General features: G+C 43.0%; 1 protein-coding gene across 2 annotated transcripts; it reads left to right on the forward strand.

Moving 5' to 3' along the window:
• The first annotated feature begins 52 nt into the window (after positions 1 to 52).
• On the forward strand, positions 53 to 27429 carry LOC138605193 (amyloid-beta A4 precursor protein-binding family A member 1-like). 2 transcript variants are annotated; one of them, XM_069677310.1, is made up of 13 exons: positions 53 to 310; positions 7017 to 8991; positions 11368 to 11736; positions 12198 to 12237; positions 12370 to 12515; positions 18655 to 18687; positions 18850 to 18936; positions 19157 to 19357; positions 21007 to 21186; positions 21766 to 21978; positions 24096 to 24215; positions 24446 to 24586; positions 26932 to 27429. In XM_069677310.1, exons 2-13 carry the CDS (start codon positions 7093 to 7095, stop codon positions 27001 to 27003), a joined length of 3501 nt encoding a protein of 1166 aa, XP_069533411.1. In that variant the 5' UTR covers positions 53 to 310; positions 7017 to 7092; the 3' UTR covers positions 27004 to 27429. The 2 variants fall into 2 exon arrangements, with proteins under 2 accessions (XP_069533411.1, XP_069533412.1); XM_069677311.1 differs by having other exon boundaries at positions 11392 to 11736.

Below are 27429 nucleotides of genomic sequence, written 5' to 3' on the forward strand. Positions count from 1 at the left end.
CAGAGCCCAGCAGCACTCTGCAGGCAGCTGATGGAGTGGGAGGGATGAGGGTTCACTCATGGCCGTAAAGCACCGTTTGTGTCTGCTCTGCACCACCAGCATCAGCACTGTTTGTAAAGGCGCTTTGTGCATCGCTAATCCGCTCTGATGTCACGGAGCAGGAGGAGGGGCTGAGCTCTCCGCTTTAATCCGAGCAAGTTGTCTGGAGGGACAAAACAGAATCAAGCCGAGCCAAGCGAGCAGGCACGGGATACAGGGGCGATGAGTACTGCAGCAGCCGGACCCGGGCCTGTCCTCCTCTGACATGCAGGTAAATGAGTGAATGTCACGTCCGGCCGGTGAGGGGAAGCCGGGGTTGGTGCGGGGCAGGAAGGGGGTTAGGAATTTGTTCGGGTTGTTTTCGCTGATGGCGGATCCGACACCTGCGGAGATTTAATCCGGATCGCCAGGAAGAGAAAACGGAGACATTTAGACAGGTGACACTGTGCTGCACTTGTTTCAAATAGATGTCAAGCTTATTTGGCATTGTGATACCGCGGAAGACTGAGTGATACCAGGATTTACGTGCATCCTTTCTCGAATAACGCCATTATCATTTATGAATCTTACCATATACGTATTTTGAAGTGACAGGATGCAGGACAAATCGCTAATTGATTTCTAAAAGAAAAGCTTTTGCCCTTTTAACACAAAACTGTTCAAGGCCATGGGAGGAGATTTAAGAAGCCAGTAAGCCTTCAAAATAAAAGCACTTGCCAGTTTGGCACTTGTTCATGGATTAATCGTCTCCCTCTGGAGCAATGGCGTAGCCTTCATGTAAACACAATGTAAGTAATACGACTATTGATGAATCTCAACATGATGCACCATATGTTTGAACGTGTCTGTGAGTGTGTGTGTCTGTGTGTGTGTTTGTGTAAGAGAGATGGAGGGGGAGAGAAATGGAGAGTGATATGTAAGAGGATGAATCATGCTATCAAAAATAGAAAGATGAGGAGATTCCTCCAAAGTGAGGACAGATGCAACTCATGATTATTTATGATATTATTATTATCTAAAACATGCAGGCTGTTATCTTCTCAATCTACTCTTTTGTCAATTAAATGTAAGAAATAAATGCCCTTAATAGTTTCCCAGAGCCCGTGGTTAAAGCCTCAAATTGCAGTTTTGTTCAACTTACCAGTCCAAACCCCAAAGATCATTATACTTAAGTAACTTACAGATGTGTAAATCTACTGTATTATGAAAATTGTTACTTAATTTGAGGCTGATTGACTTATCAATTTAATCAACCAATCATCTAATTGTTTCAGTTTTATGATATTGTAAAATTAGTGCAGCTTTTGGGCCTGGCTATAAGCCTAGATTTAAACTCAGGCTTAACTGCATTTACATGTTATAGTCATGTAATGCATTTGGTCTTTAATGTCATGGATACACATTTAAATGTTGCCTTATCCTGATCACTGCACCACCCGGAGTCTCAGTCTATTACCTTCATCATTACAATTTTACACGGTGAAATGATGGCTGAAGATAAAACAGTCCTGCCCAGGATCATTTTTAAACCCTTCCTTCAAAATCCAAATGATTCACCCGTTAGTGCTCCTGGATATTTGTCAAATTGCTGTTTCAAACACTCATTGACTGTGACTGCACCTTAAAGCTTACTCGGATGCAGCTATTTTTCATTTTTCAAGGTCCTCGATAAACAAGCAACAAATGAAACTTAACAGTTCCTACTTAGAAGTTGACTGTTTCTTTGTGATCTGGAATAAAAATGTACCTTTATATATTGTGTACCCATATGAATATTTAAAGGTGCTCTGGAGTCTGCTTTCTTATAAAAATAACTTGTTTATAAATATGATATATTATTGTATTGCACATAGTCAATAGAGGTGGGAATCGCAGGGTAACTCGCAATACGATCTGCGATACATGGCCTACGATTACAGCAATTCTGCATTAATTAATATATTGCAGGACAATTATATTGATCACGATATCTGATTAACCTCTCCTTCAGCCAATTAAAGGGCCAGTTCACACCATTGTCAACTTTAGTCCTATCATGCTATTATGGTAGGAAAAAATGCAATTTGGCTCTGTGCGTTTGGAGGACGCTATCCGCTTCCCCAATGGGCCCTGGGAAACCTCCGCCAGACTACGTAAAACACGTCATCTCACACTTCCTCAATCTAGACGCCCGCCTACGATGTCATGTCTCGTTCAAAATTGTCAGGTTTGAAATGTAGACTGCAGACCTGAAGATTTTTTAGAGTATCCATCGGTTAATTCTCGTTGTATTTTGATTTCTGTACCGCTCTGAGCCTTTGCCTGCAGCGATCAATGTCCTTGACTTGAAAACGGTAGTATTTCACTCCAGCATCTCTCGCTGGGCCGTTCCTTTCAGAGGGAGGGACGCAATGCACGCTGGGTGTTGTAGGAATGTAGAATGGGCGAAACCACGAGCTGTTTGTACAACTTTCTCCACAGCTATGGCGCCAATTTCAAATATTATTGCCTCTGTCGATGTCAGAGAACACCAGCTTTCAGTGGCTTTTTCCAGGGGCAAATTGCTCCTTAATTTCCGTTCACGTTACCCTCATTCATGTCATAAGTGAGGAGTCATGAAGTAGGGACGCAGTGAGTCAAAATAGCAGAGAATTCTGTTTAGAGCGCCATATATTTAGTTGGGACAACGATATATTGCTGTATCAATATTTTGTCCCACCCCTAATCTAGATCACCCTCGGCGTTCTTCTCTGCATTGTATGTTCTGTAAATATAAGTATTTAAATATCTCTTTCTACAAGTGCCAACAGTCCATTCAGCTCCTTAATATCATCACATTATTGAAATTATCAACACATCTGGGAAGTTATGATGGTGTTTTTCTCAATTTGTGACATTCAATAGACTAAATGACTCATCTGTTTATATTAAAATAATTGACAGGTAAATTTGTAATGAAAAAAAAATCAGTTGAATCAGTCAGAAAAATCTTCAGTTTTTTGCCTTTTATTATTAACCAATAAGCCATAATTTAAGGTATGTAGTGGAGGAAGTTTAAGGCTAGTCAACAGACATAATCAGTGAAAGTCCTTGCAAGTTCAAATAGTCCACGTGTGCTGTTGTCACTGTGTGCTTGTCTGTCAGTATAAGATCAGCGAGTTAATGGGCTAGTAAATCCTCCACCCCGCAGCTTTCACTGCAGCCTGACAGATGGGAGTGCAGCGCTCGGCTCACAGCTCTGCAGGCCTGTACGTTACACTGCCGCTCTGCCAGGGCCATCTGTGACCCGGGCAACGCTTTTGCCCTGACCCCCCCACCCCCCGCCCATCCCTCCGAGTCACCCAACCCGATGCCATCCAGTCCTAAACTCCAGGCAGAGAGGCACATTAGCCACCCTAGGAGTCCGCCCTCGCTCCTGTTGCATCCCTTTGTGTTCCCTCTCGAGCAGTTGTTGTCCGTGCTCAGATTACAGGATCAACATTAACCTTTGACCCCCATGTCTTCTCTCCGTACACGTGGTCGATTTCTAAAAGACTAGATTTATAAATCTGCACATGTAGGATAACAACCATATCAGAAAACCTTCTGCTGCTGCATAATCCAATATGAAACGTGTTGATTCAAGAGGAGCTGCAGTAATTGACAGTTAGGGGCTTATCATTAGTGTACTAACGTTACAGGAAATCCAGTTACGTGAATGCAATGGATTAAATGGATTGTAAATGAACCTATGAGGAGGAAAACAAGTATTAATTATTATTAATAATTAATATTTTTTAGTGGTTCTTTTTACATTTTCCTCACCGCAAAAAAGAAACACACAAAAAAAACATGGTAAACGTGGTCAGGTATTTTTTTGTCCTTCATTAAAATGTTCCTGTTCAAAGTCCGTCCGCTAAAAATGCTTGTTATTGCCTCTAAAGGGCTTAGATTGTTTTCAAAACTGTCTGACAACATAATAGAAAGGATCTTAAAAGAAAAAACATTCTGTTAATGTAATGGTACGCTACGCTGAAAGAGCTGTAAACAACATTTAAAAAACTCAGTAATTTCATCACTAGACCAGAGTGGTGTACTATGAAGTCAGATAAGAGGGCTAGCCGGGTCTGTTGAGCATCATCCCAAATCATCTCCTCCTTCTCCCTCATTAAAAATTCCCGACTTCTGCATAGGCCCCGCCCACTATGTGCTACATTTATCCTTTTTTGAAATTACAGCCAAAAACAAAACGCGTCGCTGCCATCGTTTAGTGGCAACTTGTTGAAACTTAGCTGGCTTGAAATTTAGTAATTAGTAGAAGTAACGTTAATGTTAGTAGTCAGTAGTGAGTTTGCAAAAATAATGATGATGGTGGAAGTGGTTGCCATAGGTTACACATAATGATATGCATAGCGTCACCCCGTCCATTAACGGGATTGGCTCCTTAGGTTTGTGACGTCTCAAACCTGCCAATCTGAAAACGTGTTGTTCAGCCTGTCCTTGGTACACTGCAGTTTAAAAGCAGACAGGCCCAGCCATGGAGACGACTGCTGGTGTTGTCCCTGATATGTCTTGTAGCACATGAAGAACACCACATGGAGATGTTTACAAGGTTAAACACGTGATTTTCACTGGAGGGGATCTTTAATAAAACTCACAAAGACAAGCTGCTGTCTCTTAGCTTGCTTAATTTAATACTCTGATTTCCACCACATTAGACCTTTTAGTCATTTATACCTAAAAATCCTTAAAAATATGGCCTAGATTTAAAAAAACAGGAATTCCCCTTTAATTCGGCCTGAATTTTGTTCCTCTTTCAAGTTTGGTTCCTGAACACTTTGGTCAGATTTGCTTTATTATAAGGCTGACTTCTCTTTCTGTACATATAATGTCAGCTAAAAATCTATTGTAGATGGGAAGTTTCTTTGAACCCGTGCGTAGTACGTTTCTAACACAGGGAATCCACTGTGCCGAAACAAAAGGGAAACAACTTAAAATAGTAAAAGGCTCATCTTCTCAGACCAGTTTGACTTCCCTTTTCACAGATTCTGCCGCAAATGTGTAATAATCTCAATATAAAAAGAACAAATGTTGGTTTGGAGTCTAATAAAGGTTATTTAAGGAGTTTACAGTAGATGCTTAGCAGCCAGGAGTTAAGGAGAAAATCGTCATGCAAACAGTCAAACATTTATGCATTCTTCTGATCAGATGAATAACTTATGAGAGCAGCTTCAGTTTAACATATGGAGCAGCAGTAATAAGAAATGTAGGGCTTAGTAAATAAGTATTTGTCTTTTCCTTCTTCAGTTACTGGGATTACATTCTCATGTCCTTTCTCGGCTCGTTGACCTCGGACACGTTGAAGGCCGCGATAAGAGATAACTGATGGAAACCCCGATAGCCTTGTCATATAAAATAAATATCAAAACCGGGCTTCTCTCTCTCAGAGAGGACATTTATTATTCAGATCGTAGCCTTATTCGTCTTTCTGCCAGGTCTTATCTGATACCAGAGATATCCTTCCTTGTCCTTCTGCCCTTCCCTCCTTCTCCTCCTCCTCCTCCTCCTCCTGCTCCTCATCCTGTTCTCTCTTCACTCCTGTGCCATCTGCCAGCTGCTGGTGGACGGATGAATGTGGTGCAGATTAAAGTGTACTACACACCCAGATGAATCCCAGAGGATTTAGGGTTTTGCTATTAGCAATATAGAGAGGGGGAGTTCCCGGACTGAAACTCAACATCACTGTAATGTTTCCTGTGTATGTGTGTGTGTGTGTTTGCATGAATCTTGAGAGATGTTTGGTTTATTTCTCATCGTGGCAAACTTTCAAAATGCAAACTTTATGAAAGCAAATCACAAGCATAGTCAAACGCTCAGGTTGGGAAGCTAAATAGCTGTTGTAATGTGCTACTGATGTGTTCCAGGTTGCAGGTAGTAAAGCTGAGTGTTTTTATTTCACTGCTTCCCATTTGATCACCAACTGAAGAGACAATAGAGAGTGAACATCCGGACACAAATCCGGCCAAATTCAGAAGTCAGACTACATTTTGCAGCCATTAGGGAGCTAGCTAACGTTAGCATGCAACCACTTCCTAGCTAGCATCACTGTTTCTATTTAAACCCAATAACCAATAAGCTACTGTAGACACCAGCTAACATTAGCTTGTAATAACACCCAAGCTAACATGACTGCTTGATAGTGTTTCACAACAAGGTAGGAAACTTAAATTTCAGTCAGACAGCTCATGTTTAATAGTTTGACATTTTTATTGCAGCAGCAGAACACAGCTTGTGTTTGGCGTCCCGGCTCCGACCTCGTCACTCCTCGCAAGTTTATTTTACATGCAGAAATTTGAGGAGTGATGACATAATGTCTTAAACCCCCCCTAGCCAAAACCTTGCTCATCTGGGCAAACTAGTCTTTAACGAGCAGCTGCAGTCATGTTTTAAGACGTATAAAATGCTCTGCTTGAAATAATAAATTGTATCTGATATGTTTTTTTTTCTGCAAAATATGTTTAATTTTCTTGTGAAAATCCTCCCAAAATATCTCCTCCTTCTCCCTCATTAAAAATTCCCCAAACTGCATAGTCCCCGCCCACTATGCAAATTTCCAACCGACTCCTCTGTCGCAAACAAAACACGTCTGCCATCGTTTAGTGGCACGTTTTTGAAATTTAGCGAGCTTAGCATTCAGTAATTAGTGAGTTCAGTCGTGAGTTTGCAAAAACTATGATGACGGTTACAGCTGGCTCGTGCATCGGCAAAGTGGTTGCCATAGGTTGCACATAATGATATGCATAGCATCACACTGTCCATTAACGCGATTGGCTCCTTAGGTTTGTGACGTCTGAAACCTTGCCAATCTGAAAACGTTTTGCCATGAATTAAAAACACCACATGAAGATGTTTACACGGTTAAACACTGGATTCTCCCTGGAGGGGTCTTTAAGGAGTCTAAATGCAGAAATGTTCTCATTTAACTTTTCCTGTTTCCATCCTGTCTCCGTCTCTCTCAGGTTATGCTGTGAGCGGAATTTTCTTGGAGACAAGAGGAGCATGTTCTGAAAATAGAAGGTCGAGCACGCTGCAGCCATGAGTCAGAAGTATCAGGGAGAGGCATCAGGGGAAGCAGGCGAGGAGCAGAAGGCAGCTCAGAGGAGCAGGCAGCCCAACGGGATGACACCCGGGGACCCTCCCGTACGCCGCTCCTGGAGGCCGTGTCAGATGCTCAACCAGGATGGGGAACCAAATCCCCATCATCACCATCACCATCACCACCCTCCGCACCACCACCACCACCCGCCCTCAGGTCGTGGACCCCCTCGGCATCGCCGGCGGCCTCCATCGGGGCAGGGACAGGGTCAGAGCCAGGCTCAGAGTCCTGTTCTGTCCCCAGAGGCTGCTCCTTCCAGGCCGGAGGGGGGTGAGTGTCGAGACACAGAGCCTCGCCCTGCCCAGCAGCCACGCCCTGGTGTCGCCCGTTACCGCCGTCATGGGGACCCTAACCCCAGGCTGAGAGGTCACAGACAGAGGCCGCCAGTCAGAGAGATGCAGGACGCGTCACCTGGTGGGGAGGAGAGAGAGGTGCCAGCAGAGGTGCAGGTACAGCAACGCATGTCAGATGAGCCTGTAACCGACCAATCACAGGACAGGGGGACTTCTCACCAGACTCCCATAGCTGTTGTCACCCCCACCCACCTCTTAACTGATCCTGCAACCAATAACAAGCAACTTCCACCCCAACACACTCCTCCTGCTGAGGCTGAGGAGGACCAGGGGATCCAGGAGAGTAAAGCGGAGTATGAAGAGGAATCAGAGGAAGTTCAGGAGAAGAATGAAGAACAAGAACAGGCCGAGGATGACGGAGACCACCTCTCAACAGAAGCTCGATCCTGCTGTAGCCATGACGACATGCAAACAGCTGGTGATGGAGCAGAGGAGCGTGCAGACAGGGTGGAGGAGGATCAGGAGGACGTGATGGAGGATGTAGCTGAGGACATTGCAGCGCAGGGAAGTGAAATCACCGACCTCTGCTCCGACACGGAGAGTGCAGCCTCGCTCAGCATGGACGGACCTCTCCACAGCCCGCCACCCCTCCACTCACCTACTCCTCCGTCCTCCCCTGACGTCCCCCCTTTCCCCCAGTTGGATCACTTCAGTGAGGACACCAGTATGAGCCCTATTCCTGACAACGACCTGCTACCTGAAGAAGACGATGATGAGGATTGCTCTGAATCGTGCTCGCTGTCTCAATTCTCAGGCTCTGAATCGTATCCGAAAACCTATGCAGAATTTTACTCAGAGTCCCACCAAAAATCGTACCAAGAGCCGGTCTACGAGTCGTACTCAGAGCCTAAATCCCATCCCAACTCTTTTCCCGAGCCTCTTAAAACCTCCTACCCTGAGTCACAGAGAGAAGCTCGCAGGCAATCTGGCTGGAGAGCCGAGCCGAACGAAGCCCGGCAGGAGTCTCGCCAAGAGCCCTTTAGCAGCCATAGACAGGAGAATGTACAAAAAGGGGCTCCATCCTCCCCCAACAAGGGCTCCCATTATGCCCCGAGGCAGGGCAGAGACCGGGGCTCACACCAACCCCCTGTGGACCGCTCTGTTGGCTGCCGGCTGCACCACTATGATGGACAGTCTGACGGCGAGGGGGACGGCGGTGATCAAAGTCCTGTTCCCAAAAGTCGCAGGCCGGCACCCAGACAAGGAGAAACCCAGGCCAGGAGCCCCTCGTCTGGGCTGAGCAACTCAGGGGAGGCCCAGGAGGAGAGGAACATGGTGGGTGTCCAAGGGGAGGACGGTACAAGGGGCTCTGGAGACGCCATCAGTATGGCAATTAAGGACATTAAGGAAGCAATAGAGGAGGTGAAGATTAAGGTTGTGCGCTCCCCCTACACTCCTGACCAGCCGGTGGAGCCGATTTGGGTTATGAGGCAGGAGAGCAGCCCCACAGAGGAGGTTTACCCTCTGCAGACTACAGCTGGACATGTAAGCATGACTTCACTCACCTCTTTAGTTGTTACTGTAAAATGTGTTTTCTAAAGCAGTGGTTCTCAACTGGCGTCTCCTCAGGACAGATTGCGACCCAAATTTCAGATTTTTTCAACCACTCCAATTTATTTATTAAAAAATGGTGCAGTTTGGACCTGAGACGCAACAAAACGTCACAAGATCAGGGTTCCCACGCGTCCTGGAAAACCTGGAAAATCTGGAAATTTAGAGACTAGTTTTCCAGTCCTGGAAACACCTGGAAATTGATTACAATGACCAAATATCCTGGAAATAATTTATGTTGTCCTGGAAAATTAAAATTTAATTTAGCCCCACGCTCAGCACAAGTTTGCCGCCTCAACTCCGGTCGGGGCTCCCAGAGCTGTCACATTCACAATCGAGTCCTGCGAGTGATGTAAGATCGCCACCTTTAGACGCTTTCTAACCAACTGAAAGACGATAGAAAAGTATGACACTTGAATTTTATAATCTTTTTTTTTGTTCAATACATTGCTATGTCCTTTCAGGTGTAACTTGGTGATTGTAGGCTTAATGAACGACTTCGCTCCATCATTGCGCCTCCGTGCGTATAACACAGAAGACAGAACATGACATGTGTAATAACCCCGCCTTGAACTGGCAGTGTAAAAGGGGCTTGAGACACTTCATCATGAACCCTGCATCATCAAAGTAAGGAGGAATAAAACTGGGGTTAAAAGTGTCAGTACTAGGCCTACTGGTAAATGGTAAATGTCCTGGAAAATAATTTCGTAAAAAGAGTGGGAACCCTGAGTATGTCAGCATCACTTAAGACAACAGTATACTAGTCAACCAACATAGAAGAGGAAATATTAACTTTAGAGAAATATGCTAAAAACTGCCGCATAAATGCAACTACTGTCAGGCTCAACTAGTTTAAAGAATGTCAATGTAACTGTAGCTGGGATTACCCAATCATTGGACTACTGCTCCAGGCACCTTAAAGGAAACATATGTCCTTCAAAATAAAAGCGCAGCACCGACTTTTTGCAACAACCTCTGTATCTAACGTTGCACATTTCCTTATTAAGAAGTAATAAATAAGGGAAAGACGTGGTGTGTTTTTCTTCTGTAAAAGGGTCACTTGAAAGCAATTCAGGGAAGTACACATCATGACTATTAAGACCCAATCAGCAAGCAACTGTGGATGTCTGCTTCATCATCTCCAACAGTGAGATAAGATAAGATTATTGATCCATCATTGGGGGGAATTCACTTTTACAACAGATCAAAGTAAAGGAAAAGAGTAAAACAATAGATAAATACACTATGTACACCTTTCACTTGTCATAGATGGTGGTTTTTGCACGGATAAATTGCACAAAGTCAAACACACACGGTGTGTAGCATGTTGATATGGTTGTGCAGAAATGAAGTGAAATATTGCAGAATAAAAAACAATTGCACATGAAAAGTAATTGACATAATTTGCACAGTATGGATGAGGTAATAAAAATGTAGAAATAAATGTACCAGAGTTAGAGTATGATTTTATACTATAATAATATAATAAAGTAGATGTGCATAGAGAGTAAATGATAATAAATTATAAAATGTGTTAGAGCTATAAATGACGAACAACCTGAGGGACAGAAGCATTTCCAGAAGTCTCTATTGTAGGGGCTCTAAACACCTGAGTAGTGATGTACACCAGGTGTGAACGTAGCAAAAGTTATGCATTTTGAAACGTCCAACACACTCGTCTGGACGTGGCATTTGTGGGGCACATTTTGTTGGGAAATGTGTGTGTTTTTACACTATGATGGAAGAGATGCTTTCATCTTTGCTGCAAAAAAGCCAGAAAATATGGCAGCAAACATCTCTGAAGCTTCTTATCTTTAAATGTAAGAACGTGTTTGTTTTAAGGTCCAAAGCTTTTTTATGTTTCCTTTTAGTTTTCTTTAGATTTGCTGTCTTTATGTTTTTGTATCTTGTGTGTTTGTTTAACATGGATAAAAACCAAAAATTTACAACAACAATTCAGAGTTGATTTTTGATATTTCCTGTTGCTATTTCGATATATTTCCCTTTTTTCAGGCTGTGCAGAGATATATTTAAAATGTTGGATTATACCTTTAAATCTCTGCTGATTAGTGACATTGCCCAAGGTCTGCGCTGTTGCGATGATTAAATTAGAATTCATTGCTTTCGGGAAGCAAGCAAACTAAAGATTTACATCCCTGGCTCTCATTTCATTTTGTGTACTTGGATCAATGCCCAAAACCCTGAATCATGTACCGTGGGAGGAAGGTGAAGCTGTACATGCAGCGCAGTTACAAAGGAGTGATTTTTAATAAAGACTTTTCCCCCTTTCTCTCCGTTTCCTTCTCTTAGACTTCTCCTCACTCCCCCTCGCAGTCGGCATCCGAGTCTCCATCGCGCTACGCCCCAGCTCCAGTTCGTGAGCCGGTCAGTCCGCTGAGAGCCGAGTCGGCCAGAGGACCTCCTCCTCAACATTATCACCAACAGCAGCCGCAACACAACCACCAACACCACCACCACCAAGCCCACCATTCACAGCAGAGAGAGACCACCAGGCCGCCACAGACGTACACACAACCACAGACGTACGCACAAATGCCGCCTAATCAGCATCAACAACGTCAACATCAGCACCAACAACAGCGTCAGCAGCTTCCACCTCAGCAGCCACGACCACAGGTTCAGCCGGTAACGCCTCCGCAGCCGCCGTCTGTCCAGGAGGTGAGAGATCCCAAATAAGAATCTATCAAAACCCATAAAATAAAGTAAAAACAAACGACTTATGAGTCCAGAACTTGGCTTAGATTCATCATATTTTTAAGACTTCTTCAGTTTCTAATTAATCAAGTGACAGTTTTCTGCACCTCCAAGGGTACATTGCAAAGACGAACCTCTAATAGCTAATTCGGCATACTTTTAAAGCTGCCAATTTGCCAAATGTAAATAAACTTAAGGTTGAACGCAGGCTAAAAAAAGCTGGGCTCTCAGGATCCTTGGCAGGAAGGATGATAAATGCTGGAAAGGAAGGCAGGCATCTTTTACGAGGTGTTTATCTGCCAGCAGCTAAACGGCTGACAGCAGTAAAAGTCTTGCAGAATTTCAATGAGTTAGGAGAGGCCTGCAGTATGTGAGCAGAAATATTAAGGATGGTGGTAAAGTTTTTCTTCTATCTGCCTCCTCAGATCCGCAGATCTCTGCCTCAGTTTCCAACATTTGTGGACGGTGAGTGCACATGCATGCTTCTGATTTTATATCTCTCAGCTCGGTTTCTTTTTCTTTCATCTGTTGAGATTAAAAGGAATAAAGGAACATTTCTACCATACAATGCCTAATCTGTGTATTTTGTTCATGCAGTCCCGGGACCATGTGACCCTGAAGACCTCATTGACGGCATCATCTTTGCAGCGACCTACCTGGGCTGCACCCACCTGCTGTCAGAGAGGACGCCCACAAAGAGCGCGCGCATGCAGCAGGCACAGGAGGCCATGAACAGAGTCAGGGTGAGAACAAATACACCTCTCTCTTTCTTTGTTCTTATTGATTTTGGACACAGCCTCTATTTTTGACAACATGAGCAAAACAATTTTTAAAATGAAGCCAATGTTGACGTGCTTTGAACCTGACATTTTTTCCAGTGGGCAGCAGCGTGCGACTCTAATGGCTGTAAAACGATCTCTCATTGTTGATACTATAAGGGCCTTTCTCAAACCACTCCCTCCAACCACTCTCAACACACTTACGCTCAGTTTCCGCGCTGGTGTGGAGGGTCCATCACATTGAGTGCTGTCCCAAGCCTGTGAGTGGGTTGTTAAACCCTCCACCATGCGAGTCTGCACCGATGCAGACTTACTGACCAGGTGCAACACCATGTGATGTTCGTCGTGAGATAAAAGGCGCACCATCAATTAAAGTTCTGTGTTATCACCCGGACAAACGAAAACTGCTTTAATTAGTCTGCATCTAAAAGTTAACATTATATCCACGACCTAATAAACCATTTTAGTACCTAGAAAACGATACAAGAGAAAAGTTTAAAGTGTTTATATTTACATGGATGGTTGTAAAAACTCAGCAGTTCATTAACATCAGATTGTTAAATATATTAACAGATAAGAAATGCCTCAAAGTTTATTTTCATAGCATATAAGTATTTGCATAGCTTTCACTATTTGTATGACATGAAACCATGGTTACACACATTTCCTGCCTCCGTCTGAGTGAGGGGAGTTCGTCTCAAAGCTTGGCGCTGTATGTTATCGCTTCCCCTAAACGTAGGGAGCTCCGTTCAGCTGCGAGTGTGACGTCAAAAACCGGAGGGTCCGGTTTGAGAAAGGCCCAAGGTCTACCAGAAAGGGACCCTTCGTCTCAGATGATTTATTACCTCAGTAACTTTTCTTTAAGTTTTTATGGTCTCAACTGTGAGTTTCAAGTCATTAAATTATGATGCTTATTGTGTAAGTTATGGTCCCATTTGGAGTGAAATAGACAATCAAGTAGGGTAGGCTTTTGGGCGTGGCTACCTGTGATTGACAGCTTTGTATCACAGCAGCATTTCAACATAGATAAGGGCATAGAAATGTGTATCCACCATGTCTTCTCAATATGGTCACTTCTGACTCTAAAAAACAAGATGGTGACAGTCACAGACTTTAAAACAGGTGACTTCCTGATGGCTACATCCACTTTTTATAGACAGTCTATTTAAAATACCTTTTATGTTTTTAATTTTATTGGAAAAATCCACCTTTATTAAGAAACGTCTCCAATTTTAAAGGACCAGTTTGCTGACTTTCAACCTCAGTCCTATCATGCTATCATGGGGAGCTAATGCCATTATGGTAAAAATAATGCAATTTCACTCTGTGCCTTTGGAGGACGCTATCTGCTTCTCCAATGGGCCCTGGAAAGCCACCGCCAGGCTACGTAAAACGGGTAATCTGGCGGAGGCAAGGGAGCTCGCTAAACTACACTTCCTCAATGTAGGACGCCTGCCTCCGATGTCATGTCTCGTTCAAAATTGTCAGGTTTGAAATGTAGACTGCAGACCTGAAGAGTTTTTAGATGATCCACCGGTATATTCTCGTCCTATTTCGGGTTCTGTACCGCTCTGAACCATCGCCTGCAGTGAAAACAGTAGTATTTCACTGCAGCGTTTCTGGCTGGGTGTTAACCACGAGCTGTTTGTACAACTTTCTCCACAGTTTATTGCTTCTATTGATTACAGAGAACACCAGCTGTGACTGACAGTGGCTTTTTCCAGGGGCGAATTGCTCCTTTAAGTCTGAATGTTGATTTATACCCTTATGTCTTGGCATATAAAATATACAATATGATGTCTCTGTAGATAGAAAAAAGAAAAATTTCAGGCTGAATTTGGGGAAATGTGTCTAAAATGATGCAAGACATCTAGAATATATTCCCATTTGATGCAATGGTACGGCCCTCATGAATTTAACAGCTTAAGTTAAGCGTTGGAACGTCTTACACACAGAATATTCTATCAGAGTGACAGTGTGGCACAACATTTTCACAACCTTTAAGCTTCTTAAACTTTACATTTTGGGTTTAGAGCAGCTGAGAAGCATCTCAAAGATCAAACCCACAGGACACATCAGTGATGTAACTGAGGTTCACTTCATATTTGGCTCTTTTAAAGAAGAGAACACAGTCAGCGGTCGTAAAGTCCCCGGGTTTCTGCACAGTGCATCATCCACAGATCACTGCTCCTCATCCACAGTCATGCAGGCTTTCCTCCTCAGCTCCTCTGGATGTTATATAAACTCTTCATCAAGGCTCTGAAGCACTGGAGACTCGGCTTTCTGCTCCAGCCGCAGTGCATAATGTCAGATACACGTCACGCACAGGAAAACACGGATTAAACTTAGCAAAGCAGTAGATGTAAATGTGGCTTATATCATACAGGACTTCAGGTGGGTTGTTTTTGCTGTACACTTGAGAAGAAGTACCCAGTGAGGGGAAGTGGTGACGTTCAGACACTGACACTGTGAGCGTGAGAGATGAGCCGTAAAACGGGCGAGAGGACGAAGTGTAATGCGGGAAAAGGACGGGAGCCGAGCCAAAGTCGTGCTTTCTGGACGGCTGACTGACAGTTCCAGGACATCGCCTCTGTTAAGGTCTGAGGAACCTGCAGGGAGGGGGAAGGTTAGAGACTCTGTAATGAGGAGGGGGGGATACATAAGTCATTTGCAGTCTGACAGGAGTCTGAGCTGGCATCTCACTTGCAAGGACGCACTGATCTGACTCATCGTAGTGGCTGATACAGAGTAGTGATCTAACACCAGCGCCAGTAAAACCCTTTCCCCCTTATCATTAGGGGGCAACTTTACTGGTTGCAAGTAGAAGTCAGATTGTATGAGAGTAGATGAGAAACTGACCCTAACTTCCAGCTGATTTTGACCTCAGTAACATTTACATATCCTCTTCAATACAGCATGTAAAAAATATTATAAAGTAAAATAGTTGACAATTCAGTGCAAGCAGTCAGGACACCCGTCAGTGCATCTTGTCTGAGAAAGTTGGTGTGTCTTGATTATATAACCGTAGGATGGAACATCGTACATCTTTCTTTACAAGGCGAGACTACATGAACTGCCGTCTTATTTATGTTGTCTACTGACTTCTAAAACGTTTAGTGGCTGCAGCCTTCGGTCACATGGACACATCATGTTTGTCAGTCCTCGAACTCCATCTGTCTTTGGTAAAAGTGCTTTTAATGTTTTTGCTCCTTCATCTTGGTCCGAGCTGCAGGGTCACCTCAAACTTGAGCAGTTTATTAGCTTGGAGGGTTATAAAAACAGAACTAAGGGTCACTTGATTAGTTAATGCACCTGTCTTATTGCCCAATGTTTGTGTTAAGCTATTTTCTGCTTGTTTTAGTCTGTTGTCTGTTCTACATGTAAAACTTTTATGCTGCTGTCTTGGTCAGGACTCCCTTGTTGAAGAGATTTTGTACCTCAATGGGATTATTTCCTGGTAAACTAAAGGTTAAAGATACAATCTCGAATATTACAGTTTTGTGCTCTTGAGCTTCACCCAGTGGCGATAAGTATGGGAGCACGCTTCCCTTCCCTTTAGTTTCCTGGCTGACGGTCGCTTTCCTTTTTAGACTGTTTGCTTCATCTGAGCGTCATTTGTTTCTTTTTCTTTGGAGTTTAACTTATGTTTGAAGTTGTATCTGTAGTCATCCATCTTTTCTTTGTTTGTTCAGCCATAGTAGATTACTGTTTACTCGCAACACTTGCAGAGACCGGAAAAGCAGCCACTTAGCTCCGCCTACCCTCTCTGGCAGACCAACCACTGCTGGCTGATGGAAAACGTGTCACTAACTGGGCGCGCTTGTGATTTTTTCTGTGAAAGTCGCCACAGACAGCCAGTCTGTAACACTGCAAATACAAAGGCTTTCATCAGTGGGCCATAGGCTCAATCACCATTGTGTTACCTCATTCAGTGATAGATAGAGACTTAACAGATATTTATTTACATGAAAAAGATTGAGATAATTACTTTAAACTTTAATTATGTGACTTTAGGAAGACAAAAAAATTACAGATCACCCTATTACTTAATAATATTATCAGTAATTAATTTACAATTGCGTTTGGTAAAAAAATGTTTTCCGTCTTTGAATAGAATATAATAGAATAGATGTTTATTGTTATTTGCTCAGGTAAAGGACGGTACAGGTACATTGGAATTTGTGAATATAAAATATAAAAGATAGAAGAGCGTCAGAATAAATAAACATAACATAAAATAAAGAACAAAAAGTATACACTATTTAAAGAAATACACACTTTCTAAAAATATAAAAGTAGACTGTAAAACAACAAAACAATATAGATACTGTTGTCCTAAGAAAACTTTGAATATCTGTTATTGCACATGAACATTCTGAATATTTGATATGCATGTAGTTATGACAGAGACTGATGTAGACATAAAACACTAATGTAATGTATTAAATGAAGGATTAAATATGATAAAATCAGTGTGTATAAATCTCTTTATAAGAGAGGGCAGCCTGAGCTCCACAGGCGGGACTGTCCAGGGCGGCATAGAAAGACGGTTATTATTCAAGATGTCTGCTAAAAATACCGCGAGATGAAACACTGGAGGTGACAGAGTGATGAATATACAGCGACGTCCAGCACAGGTCAGGAGTCGCACTGCAGCTCAGGATGATGATGATGTGACGGCAGCCTGAGGAGGTGGTCAGCGGCCAGGCTGTGAAGTGAAACAATGATGTGTTTTCTGCGGTCTTAGAGGGTGTCAGGAAGAAACACTAGTTAGAACAATGAGTCAGCTTTAATACAGATCAGAGCATCATTAGTTTTATGAGCTGCAAAAACAGGGGTTCTGTTAGAGTCAAACATCCACTGAAGTCACTGTGAGCTCCTTAAAAAGGGTTTTTGGCACAAACACAATAATTAATCTTTTTGTTAATGATGACAACATTTACATAAACGACAAACAGGACATAAAGATGAAGTGATGACATTCTTTACTCCAAAAAGTCAACTTAACTGAGTAGTCAAGACACCCAGAAACACCTAGAGGGAATCATTTCAAATTAAGCACAAACATTTCATGGACTCAAGGATGAACTGATTAGAGTTTGGTGGTTAAAGGTCAAAGGTTAAGGGCGGTGTAATCTCACATTCTGTCCCATACCAGTGAGTACGATATCCTAGCAATGTCTCCTGTTTTTATGAAGCCTTATTTATGCAGATGTTTTATTTGTAGGGAAATGCATTCTTTAAAATACTTTAGTATACAAATACGTCCCCTGTGCCTCCATCCCAGTGACAGTTACACGTTTATTCTGCAGGAAACACTGATGGATGTTAACTGCAACCAGATGGGTTGGTAGGGAAAATAAGTGTGAGGAGATAATCTCAGAATTCCTTCTGACATCTGATCTTAACGCTCTAAAACTGGGCTCATACCCCACTACTCCTGCGTTAATACTATAACGTTAGTATTAGGCCTAGGTTACATGAACTAACTAGCTGGATTTCTGTTATCGTTATAAAAAGCATTGGATGACAGTGACAGTGACATGCTCGCTATGTTAGCTGTAACATTAATTAATAAACGGCGAAGACAGAGAGTTTGGAAAGAGAAGATCTGGAGCCGTCTTTGGCTCCTGCAGCGCCAGAGACAGGGTGCCTGAGCCAATTCATGCTGTTTCCTGATTGGCTGAAGTGAAATCCACTTTAATCACATCAGGAGCTTTTGGATTTTTAACCTCCAAACGGCACAGACGCTGTGCAGAGAGCAAACTGTGGCACCAGCAGACATGTGGAAACACGAACCCCGAGCTGTAACGAGGCGACTGCCTCACACACATGAGGCCGCTCGTCTTCTCTTCGGGGGTCGTCGGTGTCACATTGATGAAGAGGAAACTTTTGATAATGTATGCTGTGAAGGCCTCTGGCAGCCTGCTGATGTCAGATGTGATAGACAGTAACATCACTGTCCTCACACACACATACGGAGAACACACACACCTCTAAGGTTGTTTTCCCCTTAATTTGGCATTTGGAGAGCAGACAGTGAATAAGGCGATTGGCTTTTGTTGATTTGTCTCTTTCTGAGTCTCTTCTGTGCTTTCTGCAGGCGGCTCAGAAGCAGGCGAAGAACAGGAAGAAGGTACGTTTGTTTGATTTGTTTGAGTGTCTTTAGTTTTTATATGTTCTTATTTGCCTCGCGTTCCTTTTTTCTTTGTAGACTGCATGAAACATTGTGTGTTTTTTTTGCTTGCATGAGTCTTATTCATAGCCTTAATTTTGTTGTCTTTTCCTGGCTGTGCAGAGCCCTGACGGGGAGGCTCCGTCCACGGCTGAGGTCGATCTGTTCATGTCCACGCAGAGGATCAAAGTCCTCAATGCAGACACTCAGGTATAAAAATCATAATATGCATTCCTTAAATCCTTCAGCTCCCTATAATTTACAAAAAGGAGATGATCCCAGGAACATTCAATGCTTTAAAAATGATCAATAACTCTCCCCTGTGACACCCACCAAACCTCATTCATAAATGTCTCTGTTTAGCAGCTGTCACAGTAACATGTAGCCTGTGTAGAAGTGATCATACTCCACGTCTTTTTTGGACCACCAGGAGTCTTTAATGGACCTGCCGCTGAGGACGATCTCCTACATAGCCGACATCGGTAACATGGTGGTGCTGATGGCTCGGGGGAAGATGGTTCGATCCCGCAGTGCGCAGGAGAACCTGGACCACGCTGCAGAGCAAACCACCATGGGCCACGATGACAGGCGGCTGTACCGGATGATCTGCCACGTGTTCGAGTCTGAGGATGTGAGTTATCGTTATTAATCTGATATTCTTGTATTATCTCAGTCTGTTAGCATATTCATTGTTCTGTTTTGAAGCTTGTATTTGTTTCGACTGCGCGCCACCTTCTTGGCAGAAACTGAAACCAGGATGTCTTAATTTTAGAACTGAGGAGGTATGAGCTAACAGAAACCACGATGTTAAGACTGCAGTATTTTTTAAAGTAACACTTCAGTGTGTGTCCTGCTCAGTACAGAGTTTAAGTCAAAGAAAAGTTTAATGTAGCTTTGAACATAAACTATATATGCTCCGATATCTGACACTCTAGGTACAGTAGGAGTAGGAAAAGTACTTCTGGGGCACCTCTTTAGCTCAGCGGTTAAATGTACAGAGGCACAGCCCTCAACACAGCGGCCCTGGGTCCTTGCTGCATATCATCCCCACTCTCTCTCTCTCTCTCTTTCTCCAAATTTCCGACCACTGTCCTCGTCTCCAAAGGCCAAAGAAATCATCTTTAAAAAAAGGAAAAGTACTTCTGACACGACAAGTTGTCTGAACTCTGTTCTGATGGAGTTTTAAGTTTAATTTAGTTTTTTTATATACATATAATTTGAGGTTTTATTAGGTTTTATAATATATATATATCCAAACAATAACAACATTAAAAACAAAACAATAAACAAACTAAGACAAGACAACTAAGTTTTTTGTTACTTTTTATTAAATAAATAATATCTGTAGGAAGTAAGAGTAGGAAGGAAACAAAAAGAACGATAAGAGAAAGAAACAGTGGAGGCACATCGGCTTATATAATAATGATATTTTGTATCTAAAGTGGGCTGCAGTAGTAGTAACAGTAGTAATAGTACTTTATTGATCCCCAGAGGGGAAATCCGGTTGTTCCAACAGCACAAAGACAAGCAAGAAGCAAGTAGCAAGAAGGCAAGTACAAATAGAAATAGGAAAACATAACAATTAAATAAAATAAAATTAAATAAGAAATATAAACAACTGGTATACAAAAGTGATGCAGTGGTTAGTGCTGTCGCCTCTCAGCTAGGAGTTCCTGGATTGAATCCCAGTTTGGATGAAGTGGGCCTTTCTGTGTGGTTCTCCCCATGCATGCGTGGGTTCCCTCCAGGTACTCCGGCCTCCTCCCACAGTCCAAAGACATGCTCGTTAGGTTAACTCTGAACTGACCCTCTTGCCCAATCACAGCTGGGCTCCAGCCCCCCCCGCAACCCTGAACAGGATAAGAGGTATAAATAATGGATGGCTGGATTTGTTCCCATTCTCTGGAAAAAGCTGAGCCTCATCACCTTACAGAAAACACAGAAACTTTTGCACAGACACACAACTCTTATCTAAAACTCCTCTAGCGTTTTCAAAAGTTATGTTTCAGGGTCAAGATTGATTTTAGAGTCATGGTTAGATTTATATTTGGTTCATGGAAGGTCCATCGAGCGTGAGTAAGGAATGTATCATGGTGCAAGAATCGCAGTACAGTGCATGTGTGTTTGTCATTCAGCGTGATCAAAACACGCTCGGTTTTTCTGTGCAAGCAAATACCAACAGGACTGACAAGGGTTCTTGTCCTTACCTCCCCTCCTCCCTCTCTCTCTCTCTCTCTCTCTCTCTCTCTCTCTCTCTCTCTCTCTCTCTCTCTCTCTCAGGCGCAGCTGATCGCTCAGTCCATTGGTCAGTCTTTCAGCGTCGCCTACCAGGAGTTCCTCAGGGCCAACGGCATCGACCCCGAGGACCTGAGCCAGAGGGAGTACAGCGACCTGCTCAACACTCAGGACATGTACAACGACGACCTCATCCACTTCTCCAAGTCTGAGAACTGCAGAGACGTGAGTGAGCCAGCAGGGGGCAGCACAGACACAGGAGTTAGAAATTGACCTTCAAATTTTATCTTAAAAACATAAACATCTTACAAAGTATACCACTTTTCATATTAATTAACCTTTTGTGCACAAAAAGAACAACACAGCCCTTCAGTTCAGGTCATTTTATCCATAATGTATGCAGGATTATGAGCCTTTAATTTCTGCTCCGTCTGCGCCGTCACTTTGCCTTCCAGTGGTGCAAATTAACAGCTGTGTCACAGCTGTGAGACACAAAAATGTCACCCAAGTATGAAGGTGAATTTGAGGCGCTCAACCTGGTCTGACCTCAGACTCGCCTCCCTCCTCTGCTGCTTTAAATGCCGGCTGTCATCTTACATTTTTCAGAAATGTGCATTTGGCCGTGAAAAGCTCAAAATGGATGCAGCCTTATTCTTCATGACACTTCACAAAAAGGTTTATACCTTTATTCATCCTGCAAGAGGACAGTCTCCTCTTAAATGGGTCAAACTGAGGACTTTATGACGAGTATAAGAGCTCAATCTGTCTTTGTGGAGTGGCACTAATGAAGGTGTTTCCTCTCAGGTTTACATCGAGAAGCAGAAAGGAGAGATCCTGGGTGTGGTGATCGTGGAGTCAGGGTGGGGGTCCATCCTCCCCACTGTTATCATCGCCAGCATGATGCACGCCGGCCCGGCTGAGAAGTCCGGCCGACTCAACATCGGAGATCAGATCATGACCATCAACGGGACGAGTCTGGTGGGATTACCGCTCAACACCTGCCAGAGCATCATCAAGGTACGCAGCTGTAAACTTTATAACCTCAACATGCATCACTTCAGAGCTCAAAAGAGTCACTTCTTGCAGTGTGGAGTGGAGCTCGGCTCCCTATAAAGCAGGGCTCTCCAACCTTTTTTCATCTGAGAGCTACTTTGAAAAAATGAAAGTGGCCAAGAGCTACTTGCATGAGGGGTCTCCAACAGGTAGCATGCGAGCCTTCCAGTAGCTCGCAGCCTGGATTTTAGTAGCTTGCCAAGAGGTTCACGGACTCTGTACGAAAAATCCGACGACAATATCCAGCCCCCTCCAATACAAATTAGTAGGATAGGCCTATCAGCTGTCAATAAAAAACGGTGGCAAGTTTGTCAATGTCTGAACGCAACCTCCATTGACAGGTTGGGTCAGTTACACTGTCTGTGAAACTCTTGGCGAGCAACGGCTATGGATTAGGCATTATGTTGTCGGGTGGTATGTTTGTGTGTCATACATATGTCATGCTGTCCCATTCTTGTGAATACAATATTTCAGATACTTATGGAGGACATTTCATCAAATCTGACACTAACTGTCCACCTGGACTCAAGTATGAACTGATCTGATTTAGCCCAAAGGTCACTGTGATCATTTAAAGCTCCTGTGAGGAACTTTTGGTTTGTGTATTTTGGCGCCCCCTGTGGACAAAGTGGTCCCTCTTATCTCTTTGCTGATCTCGTCCTGTACATGTGTAAGTATTGTTTTTTAACAAAAAAATCTCATCCTGGTTTCTTTTAACATTTAAACATCTCACTAGTTAGAAAATCTAGAAAAAAGGCTGATTTGGCAGCACAAAGTTAATCGCTTTGTCTGACACCTATCCCCCCGGCAGTGGTTACAGGTTTAATAAATAACTATAAAGATATAATCAATCTTGTCACTGATAGTCTTGTCTGCTTTTGCAGCTCATAAAGAGGCATCAGTGTTAATTTGAGTCTGTTTTATAAGCAGATAAAAACTCCTCACAGGAGCTTTAAACAACGGTTTTTTGGCCAAACCTGAGGAACGAATACGCTTTTTATGACACCATTGAACACAAATGTTGGATTTGATAGCATGGAAGTGATATCAAAACCAAAAGGTCAAAGGTTAACTTAACTGTGACATCAAAATGTCCTGGTAAGGGCACCAGTTGAGTTCAGTTGTTAAATCGTGCGTCCCACATACGGAGGATACGGTCCTCAATGCTCCCAAGGCCCTTCGCCGCGTGTCATCCCCGTTCTCTCTTACCCTGTTTCCGACACTGTATGCAAATGAACACGGAGCCTCGTTCGCCTTAATAAGACTTGAAAAAACATCATATAATACAAAAACACTGATGCAGACTCACAGCACAGAGAGGGGGAGAGCTGCTGCACACGAGCACAGAGGGAGGAGTGGGTTGAGTAGGGACTGAATTGATGTGATATGAAACTTTGATTGATCATGAAGCCTGATGCTCCGACAGCTCTGTGTTTATTGGTGAAATATATGAGCAGTTCTGTGTTTATACTTAACTGTGCACAGAAATACTGATTGCGATGTTATTGAGCAAGGTACAGAGCATGTGAAACACACAGATCTGTGTCATATCTGCTCCTCTCCTAACGTCTGCCTCCTCCCCGAGCGGCATGATGAACTCGTAATGAATTAAAGTTAATACTTTTTAGAGGTTGTTCTCGGAAATACGGGACAGATCGCGACCCTATTGTGTCAGGGGCAGAGCATGAGAAACACACACAGACCGATGTCATCACGGCGCTGCTCCCTGCTGGATCACATTATGATAAATTCTAAGCTTGTAGATCACACTCCGGATCATCTCTCTTTGACCCGCGTCGGTTCGGGATCTAATGTCAAGCCCTGGGTGTAATGTACCCCCTGTAAATGATTGTGTTGCAACCAGGCTTTGTTATGTGGTTGTTTTGTTTCATGGGTTATGCATTCTAAAATGATATCCTGCATCTCGGCCACAGTTACGCTGTCGCTCTGTTGGAAACACTGATGGATGTTAACTGCAGCTTGACTGGTCGGCTGTGGCAGACATGCACCAGGAATCAGATGTGTTTATACCTTACTGACGTCTGTCTCTGTGCCCCCTCTTCGTCTCTGTCTCCTCGTAGGGTCTCAAGTCTCAGTCCAGGATCAAGATGAACATCGTCAGGTGTCCTCCCGTCACCATGGTGCTCATCCGCAGGCCGGACCTCAGATACCAGCTGGGCTTCAGCGTCCAGAACGGCATTGTGAGTATACTGACATACTGACTGATCACACAGATACAGAGGATCCTACTGGAGTTTTACTTCTACCCTCTGTTTAATTATCAAAGATGATTGCCCTTAAACCAGTGTCAGTTTCTTAGCAACAGAAGTGGAGCAGTGATTGTTCTGATGATTTTGTTATGTTATGATGACACTGATAGTTCAGAGTTACTGTCGGACTCCCCCCTGTGTGTTTGCCTGTATGTGTGCAGATCTGCAGCCTGATGAGGGGGGGCATCGCTGAGAGAGGAGGCGTCCGCGTCGGTCACCGCATCATCGAGATCAACAGCCAGAGTGTGGTGGCGACGCCTCACGAGAAGATCGTTCAGATTCTCTCTAACGCCATGGGAGAGGTAGGAGGAGCTCTGAATGCCACTTTATGGAAGATAATTATTCTCTCTTCATGTTGTTTTCCTGGACGCTTCCCTTTTTGCATTTTAAATAAGCTACAGACAATGAAATTAAACACTTCCTGCTCAGTTGTTTTAAATTAAAGCCTTTGAGCAGCTCAAAGCATAATTCCTCTCTTTCCTGCGAAGCTTTTAGTTTGAAACATTTAAAGGAAGTGTTGAATGTTGTTGATGATAGCTTAAAAGAGACAGAAAGAATAGCAAAGTTTGGGACATGCAAAGTAACAGCCGGTTTAATTTTATTCTGAAATTAAGTCAACACAGCAAACAGGCCAACATGTATTTTGGCGGGTGTCAAATATTGGAGATAACTGGCCTTTCTCAAACCGTTTGACGTCACACTCCCAGCTGGACGGAGCACCCTTCGTTTAGGTGAAGGGATTAAAAACAGCGCAGAGCCTTGAGACGAACTCCCCTCACTGTCATGGTTTCATGTTATACAAATAATAAAAGGTACTTAAATAGCAGTGTGGCAGAGTAATTAAAATCACTCTGCATTGTGAGGAAAATTAACTTCATCCTGAGCTTCCTTGGCGTTTTTTCTTATCTGTAAATATATTTTTCAATCTGACGTTAATGAGTTTTTACAGCTGTCTGTGTAAATATTAACACTTTAAACTTTTCACTTGTTTCGTTTCTAGATTATAAAATGGTTTATTAGATATAATATCAATATAATGTTAACTTGAAGATGCTGACTAATGAAAGCAGTTTTTGTTTGTACGGGTAATAACACAGGACTTTAATTGATGGTGCTTCTCTCATCTCACGACAACATAACACAGCGCTGCACCTGGTCAGTAAGTCAGCATCGGTGCAGACTCGAGAGACGCTCAAGCGCGCAAACAGAGTGGAAGTGCGTAATGAGAGGGTGTAGGGGGTGGTTTGAAAAAGGCCCAATGCTCCACCTGGATGCAATCCACCATTATAAATAAGAAGAAACAGTCTAATGTTCCTATCGTCATTTCCCACAAGTGCACAAAAGCTGTGTTTGGTTTAAGACTACACTACCCAGAGATGTGGACTTGAGACTCGGTGACTTGGACTTGAGTCGACTTGAGTCACTGTTTTGATGACTTGCGACTTGACTTGGACTTGAGGCATGATGACTCGGATGACTTACGTGTGTTCATAAGTTTGAATGTTGCTGTTAAATATAAAATGATAAAATTCAGTGTTTCTGTCTAACTATCAAGTATGTGCTTAGCACAAACTGGGAATCATGATTGGACGACTCAAAAAGCTCCCCGGTATGTGATTGTCATGATTAGAGGACTGGCTGTCAGTCAAACTTCTCGCTATGGCAACACGCAACATCAGAGACCCCAAAGAGAACCCTCATCAGTCGTACTCGTTACTACTCAATACGGTCTCAGAGCAGACCATCATCATGGCTGCGTCTGTGCCAAGATAATACAGATACAATTCATTGTCATACTTTTTGAACAGGTTATATAAATTGGCCAATAATATCATTATTAGACGAGCTACTAACACCTTGTGTTTTCTCTTTATAAAGACCGGATACTACAGGTAAGAGTGCTGGATCTTGGGTGGAAAAAAAGTGACTTGACTTGGGACTTGACTTGACGTAACCTGTGACTTGACTTGCCCAAGAAAAAATGACTCGAGACTTGGACCAAATGACTTGAGACTTACTTGGGACTAGTCACAACACTGACACTACCCTGTAGAAATTCCTGCACTCGAAAGTAAGTACACAGTATATTCAGTGTACTTAAGTATCTGAATTGAGACAAAACAAATGTGAGTGGTTACAGTACAGTTTTCTACTCCTACTTAATGTCTTAAACTCCTCATGATTAGTCTGTGATTTGTCTGTGCTGGCCATTATTTGGGTCTTTTAGGGGCAGACAATATTTAAAGGTATTCATTGTCACCAGAAGTTGCAATTTATTGTAAACTATCTTTGTTCTGCCACCATTCAGACATAAAATCTACTTTCCATTTCCATTAAAAAAATGTCGTAATATCCTGTCACATTCCTGCTCCCAAGAGGAAAATCCCTTTTGATGTTATTAACCTTTGACCTTTGCTCTAGCATCAAACTGTGGATAAACTTTATTGACACTACTGTTGAGGCTCTAAAAATAACTAAGTCATCAGTATGTTGTATTTGAGCTGTTGTTGACGGCTGTTATAAACATTGCATCGTCCCAAGATTTAGAAAGAATTGTACAAGAAACAACAGAGATGGAAAAAAACAAAAGGTCTATTTTTGAGTTGCTGCCTTTAAATTTACATAATTTGTTTTCTTTCTGCTCCAGATCCACATGAAGACGATGCCCGCAGCCATGTACCGTCTGCTGACAGCGCAGGAGCAACCTGTCTACATCTGAACACTTCTCACTCTCCTCACCATGACTCTATCTTTGCTACTGTCCATCCATCTTTCAGTTGTTTTAAACCCCCTCTCCCCTCTCTGGACCCTGTTTGATATCACTTGACTTGCCTTAATCTGTACAGAACACTGTCATGTAAACGTGTACATCCACAGTATGACAGCAGACAGATTATCTCACTAGGCCGAGTGTTAATGTAAACGTGTTTTGTTTGACCAAAGAGAAATCGTGGATTTTATTGTGCATATTTAGGTGGCAAACAGAGTAAATAATATCTTTGGTTAAATAGCTGTAATATCTGAATGTACTCGAATCATGTTGGACCTATAAATTGTCAGGGTCGCTCAGATGATAAAGAACTTTTAAACATGTTAAAGGAGACTGCATGTACAATTCTGCTGAATAAACTTGGTGGTCAGTAAA

This window comes from Semicossyphus pulcher, unplaced genomic scaffold (genome assembly GCF_022749685.1).
Source record: "Semicossyphus pulcher isolate SPU_LCO1_2020_fin unplaced genomic scaffold, fSemPul1.0.p SCAF_28, whole genome shotgun sequence".
Taxonomy (NCBI): domain Eukaryota; kingdom Metazoa; phylum Chordata; class Actinopteri; order Labriformes; family Labridae; genus Semicossyphus; species Semicossyphus pulcher.